This window comes from Pteropus vampyrus, unplaced genomic scaffold (assembly GCF_000151845.1).
Source record: "Pteropus vampyrus isolate Shadow unplaced genomic scaffold, Pvam_2.0 Scaffold37, whole genome shotgun sequence".
Lineage (NCBI taxonomy): Eukaryota > Metazoa > Chordata > Mammalia > Chiroptera > Pteropodidae > Pteropus > Pteropus vampyrus.
In genome coordinates this window covers 5,682,742-5,690,221 of record NW_011888818.1, presented here as the reverse complement: position 1 = coordinate 5,690,221, position 7,480 = coordinate 5,682,742, and the positions used below count along the sequence as shown (strand labels likewise).

Here is a 7,480-nt window from a genome sequence, read left to right as displayed (position 1 = left end):
TAATTTTATTAAATCTTGACCCTTGAGTATTAAAAAAGTACTTTTTTTAATAATCTGTGGAACAAATGGAATCATGCACAATGCACTTCTGGGACATACTGAAATGTAATGGTTGCCTCAATGAAAAGCACCTGTGTGATGATCTGTACGTTGAACTAGCCACTGTCTTCCAGGAGGTACATCGTTTTACTTGGAATGACTGACAAACTCTATTCAGATATGGATAGCTGACATTTTCTCAAAAATGAGCAAAGTTATGCCTTTCACTTCAAGAATTAGAGATTTGAAATGAAATCTGGAATATTGGAAAACTTATCTCCTCCACTGTGAACTTGATAAATTTCCAATAAAGACTGATGACATCGATAGTAACATTAAGAGATTTTTAAAAATATAGTATAATAAAATATATCAACATTTGAAGATCTGCAAACTCAGTGAACCAATGCTTTACAAATAGTCAAAGCGTGATGTTACCGACCATGCATGGGTAAAAGATCCGTCCAAAATACAAAACAGAATAGTGTATTTTAATGTAATGGAGTACAAAAAAAAAAAAAAAAAAAATGATGGTTTTAGCTTCCATGTTGCAAACTAATCTTTAAAAAACTATTACTCCTTGAACTTTGTTGTAATATTAAAGCAGAATACCTACAATGATCTAAAAAAGGCTATTAAGTATGATTCTCAATTACATTTTTGTGGTTTCTTCACATCAAGAGAAAGAAAAGTCACAACAGACTGAATGCAGAAGCATTTGAGATTTGAGCTGTTTTCCATTAAGCTAGACATTAGATGTGCAAAGTGAAAACAATGCCACTCTATTTTTTGGAAAATAGTTATTTTTCATAAAAAAATGTTATTCTTATGTGTAATGGGGTAATTAAAAATGAATAAAAATTTATCTTAAAATTTTAATATGGTTTACCATATCAATATGGGTTATACCAGAATAAAAAATATAATCGACAGAAAGTAAAGGCTGTTGGGATCCTTAATCATTTTTAAGAGTATATAAACGGGGTAGTAAAACAAAAAAGTTTGAGAACCACTTTTTAGAAGCCGAGAAAAGGCAACTCAGCCTCAATTCTTCCTATTAAAGTCTAATCAGAAAAATCACATAGAACAGAAAAATACAGTAATCAGAAATTTAGACAATAAGAAATCATCAAAATACTTGGACTTAAAGTATTGGGGAGAAATTTTTTTACCTCGAAACTAACTCAAAACTACATTCTTATAAAGCCCCAATTCAAACTAGAACACGTTCGACGTAAACAGCTTTTTGCTACTTGAATCCTGTATTTAAGAACGCAAAAGTATTTCAAAATTACTACATTGTATTTAACGCCATTGTTGATAGTCAACAGTGTCATCAACCTACTGTTACTCAGTGAAATGTTGTTATTTTTATCTTTTTGCAAATAGCTGATGAAAAAGAAAATAAGCAAAAGAAAATATTTCAAAGCTTTTTCTCTACAATCTTGTAATGTACTATTGTGGCTAAGAGTTTTCTATAAAAATAATTGGGGCATTTCGAAAGATATGTGCAACTTTCGCTAAGAGTATTAGAAAACTTTTAACTCTTTTGTAGCTATTTAACATGAACATTAAGTACTACACTAAAGCTATAATTAGTGAGGGCCCATCTGACGATGCAAACACAAATGTCCCCCCCAAACGTACAGGATTCTTTCTATTCCCCCAAGGAGTCCAATGTGGAGATGCGGGCAGCGGGCGAGTGACCGCTGGCGGGCTGTCTTGCTCCCTAACCGCAATTCAGCGTTGCTCATGGTCAGCACCCGGTATAGAAATCTCTAGAAGACCCCTAGGGCCTCCTCCCGCCCCTCTCGATGCGTTTTCTCAGGCGCCCACCCCGCCGCCCCGCGTCACCTGGGACGCCTGAGTCGCCGTCTGCGCCAGAAGCCGCTCCCACAGCGCGCCGGGAACTCGCCCAGACCCGGCCCCGGCCCCGGCCCCGGCCCCGGCCACGGCCCCGAAGGCGCGGTTCCGCTGCCACTGCGTGGCCTCCTCCAGGAGGCGAACCTTCCTTCGAAGGGCCCCGGGCCGCCTGCTCCCCTGGTGCCCCGGGTTCAGCAGATGGCACCTCGGCACCGTCGCTGTCACTAGAGTCGGCTCGGCGCTGCCGGAAAGTCCTTTTCGGCCTGTGAGCCATGGCAAGGACCCGATGCCTCGCGCGCGTTCTTTCCCAGCGTTCGGCAGCCCAGATCAACGCCTTCCGCTCCGGCGCGCGCTCCCGCCTCGCGCCCGGCCTCCACGTGCGCGCGCCCGTTCGGTCCTTGGTCGACTTTCGCTTCGCCGTGCGCATGCGTGCTTTGCCTCCTCGCATCTGGTTGACCCACCCCAGTTCACGGTGCTGGAGCATGCCAAGTGTTCTTTGTGTGGACAGCTTGTGTAGAGGGTCGCCGAGAGATTTCTCGCAGACTTTGAGTACTGAGTGCTACGGAGAACATCACTCATAGGCTCTCCTTGTGCTGCAAACCCAATCTGAGAATAGCTATTGCCTGAGTCTTGGACCGGAACCAGATCCACTGTTTCTTCTTTCTGGAGAGTGTAAAGTTCTCTCTCCAATCAAGAATTAAAAAAAAAGGAGTGCATATGTGTATTGCTGGAAAACAGTAAAATTTACGCATAAGTAATAGGTACACCAATAAGGAAAAATCGAATGATTGCTTCTAGGCTTTGGTAGAATTCAATTAAATGCTTGGGCCACGAGGGAAAAAAATATATCTAAAAAGGGGGGTATTATTTAGAAAGACACGCAGAGATAAGGACAGCTGAAGCAAACTTGAACTATGTCCATTAAGCACTGTGGGGAGAGAGAGAGGAAGCCTTCAACATGGAATCTGAGTTGTTGGTTCCCTTGGTACAATCCGTTCTTACAATCGTGCCTCTGACCATATCCATGGGGCAAATAAACATTCATTTCATTTCATTCTTCTTGCTGGGGTTAGCCCCACGCTCCACATGTTTCATTCCCTACTTCAAGTGCAAGAAGACTTTCCAAGAGGTTAATAGAAAAGATTATTTTAAGGGATAAATTGCCATATGCTTTGGTCAAGAGGGGAGTTTATTTAAGGATAAGTGTGATAGTATTCCAGAAAGCTGTCTTTTCCCTGTAAATGTCACCAACTCATAAACCATGTCCAACTGAAATGTGACTTCATTGTTTTCAGCCAGGTTCAGAGCTATCAGCTGATGAAGGCTACTTCTCACTTCCTCATTGTAAACTACACTGCCTCCACAGACAGGGCACCTTGATATGTCTGCACTTAGTATAGTTTCTAATGCAGAGCATACACTGAATAAACATGCATTCAATGAATTAAATGTGTAGATGAGGTGATTCTGAAACCTGAAAACAAATTATCCTGTTTAACTTGTTAGATGAAAATATGTTAACAGACAGGAGATGTACAACTGAGACAGAAAGAAAAACTCTGCTATTTAAAACATAAACCAAATGTTCCAAGGGAAAGAAATGAGATAAGTGGTTTTCTCTGAGTATGGCCTCGGTGGGAGAGGATGAAACAGAACTTGTTTAATAAAGAGGAAGGAACTCTGGGTTTCCTCCTCTGACCTTAGAGAAAGCAGAGTAAAAGCTCTAGGGTGAAATTGTTAGATTTGGAAAAAATATAGAATGCCTAGTAAAATTCGAATTTCAGATAAACAAGGAATAAATTTTTACTATAAGTATGTCCCATATAATATTTGAGACATATCTGCATAGACATATCGGAACCCTAGTCTAAGATAAATAGAAATGTGAAAAATTTCAAAAGGTAGAGTAAGGTCTTACAACCTGGAAGTGATAGTGGTTCTGGAACCTGAGGAGTAGTGGTGGTCAGTGATAAGTTCCTGATTGCAGAGGTTAGAGGGAAAAAGGACTTTTAAGATATGGTGCCATTTTTTCCCAAGCCTTTAGAAAAACTTTGCTTCACAGAGTCAACACTGATGTTGAGAATGAAAGACTCATCAGCTGAGGTCAGGGTGGTGTCAGTACCTTTGTAATGAGGAAGGGTGATGACTCTTCAGTTTCTGAGCTGATAGTGCCAGAGTTGATGCAGTGGGCGACAGAGGAGAAGTGAGCTGCTGAGCACACTGGCTTAGGAGTGGCTATGAGAGACCCCCTATCCCCAAGTGTACCCAACTATAAAGGGAGGAAATGCCTCACAGAGTTATGTTCATAGAGACAGAAGAAGAGTAGCCAGAGTGCAAGAATTATAGTTCCCCAAACAGCCTTTCTGGGTACCCATACTCATCACTAGCCCCTATTATTTGCTCTTTCTCATGAATACTAATTAATTTTTCCACCAAAAGAACAAGGATAATGCCACATCTCTTATTAGACCCACACCATACCTATTTATAGTATGTTTATTAAACCGATTGGGTATTACAACGCTTTGCATTATTCACCCTTTATGTAATTTAAAATTGCAGTGGTTAATAATTGAAGAAAATTGGCATGTGAAAAATTCCCAGCTTCTGGAAATAGATGTCATATTTACTCACTGACCATTTGTTTCCCCTTAAGTAAAATGATCATTTTAGTCAACTTTTCTTGCCATGATTTGTGGGCTGAGAGCTCCCTCTAGTGAGAAATATGCTACTTACAGATGGATTGTGTCAAATCTTTTGAAATTCTCCTTTCTTATTAAAGAACTAGTTTTTCATTCTCTTTTATTATAAGTAATGAACAAATTTTCATTTTTAAGCCAACCTATGTCAAACTTTCTCAGAGTACAAAATTTTAGAAAGTCACGTTTATAACTAAAGTATCACTCTTTCCTTTGGGAATTAAAAAAAATTATTGTGGAAATACATCTATAAAAATATGGACTTAATTGAGCTTTCAATTTTTCAGCATCTATTTTTTTCAGTATTTACTATGATGGAAGAGTTGTGCTGGGACCAGAGGGTCACAATACATGTGGAGTCCTATTCCCAATGGTTACGTGCTATTAGCTAAATTAACCCTACAAGTTGGCTTATTGAAATTCTTTTATTTAAAAAAAAATTGTAGTAAAAACACTTAACATGAGATCTACCATCTTAAGAAATTTTTTAAATGTATAGTACAGTACTGTTGATTATAAGCACAATGTTTTACAGCAGATCTCTAGAAATATTTCATTGTGTTTAACTGAAACTTTATAGCTATTGTACATCGATCTGCATTTCTCCTCCTCCTAGCCTCTGGCAACCACCATTCTACTTTCTGCTTCTATGAATTCGGCCCTTTTAGATACCTCATGTAAGTGGAACCATGTAGTACTTGTCAGTATGTGGCTTAGCATAATGTCCTCAAAGTTTATCAATGCTGCTGCATATGTTAGGATTTTTGTTGCATATGTCAGGGTTTCCTTCTTTTTTAAAGCTGAATAACATTTCATGGTATGTATATACTACATTTTATTTATCCATTCACTGAACAATGGGCACTGAGGTCATTTTCACATCTGGGTTATTGTGAATAGTGGTGCAGTAAACATGGCAGGGCAAACCTCTTTTCAAGATCCTGATTTTAATTCTTTTGGCTAAATATCCAGAAGTGGGATTGCTGGATCATATGGTAGTTTAATTTTTAATTTTTTGAGGAAATTCATACTGTTGTCTATAGCGACTGCACCATTTTGTATTCTCACCAACACTGTGCAAGGAAGGGTTCCAGTTTCTCCACAACTTTGTCAACACTCGTTATTTACTTATTTATTTCTTTTTTTTTTTGATATTTACCATCCCAACAGGTGTGAAGTGATAATATTACTGTGGTTTTGATTTGCATTTCCCTGATGACTAGTGATGTTGAGCAACTTTCACATACCTGTTGGTTTCTTTGAACAAATTCTATTCAAATCCTTTGCATATTTTAAAATCGGGCTATTTATTTATTGATGTTGAATTGTAGTAGTACTTCATATATTTTGGATATTTGTTCCTTATCAGAAATATGGTTTGCAAATATATTTATCCCTTTCCCTTGGTTGTCTTTTCATTCTGTTTAGTCATTCTCTTCATAGATAGTTCAACTTATCTATTTTTTATTGTTTCCTATGCTTTTGGTATTATATCCTAGAAATCATTGCCAAGACCATTGTAATGAAGATTTCCCCCCATTTTCTTTTAGGAGTTTTTAAGTTTAAGATCTTACATTTAAACGTTTAATGTATTTTGAACTGATATTTTTGTATGGCATAGGAAAAGGGTCTAATTTCATTCTTTTGCGTATTCTTGCCACCCTCATTGAAGATAAGTTGACTATACATGTGTGGGTCTATTTCTGGGCTCTCTATTCTGTATGATTGTTGTACATGTATGTCTTCATGGCATTACCATACTATTTTAATTATGGTAGTTTTGCAATATGTTTTAAAATCAGGGAATGTGATGCTTTTAGCTTTGTTCTTTCTTAAGGTTGTTTTGGATATTTAGAGTGCGTTATGGTTCCATATGAATTTTAGAATTATTTTTCATATTTTTGCAAAAAATGCCATTGGGATTTTAATAGGAATTACAATGAATTCCTAGGTCATTTTGGGTAGTCTACACATGGTAACAATATTACCTTCCAATCCATGAACACAAGATATCTATCTATTCATTTATGTCTTTAATTTCTTTCATCATTGTTTTATGGTTTTTAGTGTATAAGTCTTTCACCTCCTTGGTTAAATTTATTTGCTAGGTATTTTTTTTTTTCTTTTTGATGCTATTGTATTTGGAATTGTTCTCTGATTTTTTTGATCATTTATTATTGGTGTATAGAAATGCAATGGATTTTTGTGTGTTGGTTTTGTATTCTGCAATTATATTGAATTTATGTATTCTTTCTAATAGTGTGTATGTGTAGCCTTTAGGGTTTCCTATGTATAAGATCCTAAGATGTGCAAATAATGACAATTTTACTTATTACTTTCTGATTTGGATGCTTTTTATTATTATTTTTTGTCTTGTCTGATTGCTTTAGTTAGAATTTTCAGTAGTATGGTTAGAGTGGGCATCCTTGTCTTGTTCCTGATCTTAGAGGAAAATCTTTTGATCTTTCACTGTTGAGTATGGTATTAGCTGTGGGTTCATTATGGCCTTTATCATGTTGAGGTGTTTTCCTTCTCTACACAATTTGTTGGTATTTTTTATCATGAAAGGATGTTGTATTTTGTCAAATCAAATACATTGGCCTGTAGTTTTCTTTTCTTGTGATGTCCTTATCTGACTTTGGCATCAGATTAATGCTAGCATTTTAAAGTGAGTTTGGGAGTGTTCCTTTCTCTTCAATTTTTGGGAAGAGTTGGAGAAGGATTGGTGTTATTCTTTAAATGTCCGGTAGAATATACCAGTGAAACCATCTGGTCCTGGCCTTTTCTGTGTTGGGAGGTTTTTGATTACTGATTCAATATCCTTACTTCTTATAGGTCTGTTCAGATTTTCTATTTCTTCATGATTCAGTCTTGATAAG

General features: G+C 37.2%; 1 protein-coding gene across 4 annotated transcripts in view; it reads right to left on the bottom strand.

Moving 5' to 3' along the window:
• GCFC2 (GC-rich sequence DNA-binding factor 2) overlaps positions 1-2,270 on the bottom strand; it is a 44,054-nt gene extending 41,784 nt beyond the window's left edge. For 2 of the 4 annotated variants that reach the window (XM_023529443.1, XM_011358081.2), the window contains exon 1: positions 1,894-2,270. In XM_023529443.1, the coding sequence (XP_023385211.1) occupies positions 1,894-2,176 (283 nt within the window). In that variant the 5' untranslated portion in view covers positions 2,177-2,270. The remainder of the gene's footprint in view (positions 1-1,893) is intronic. The other 2 variants (XM_011358080.2, XM_023529445.1) reach the window with 1 other exon arrangement.
• Between the last annotated feature and the right edge of the window lie 5,210 nt (positions 2,271-7,480).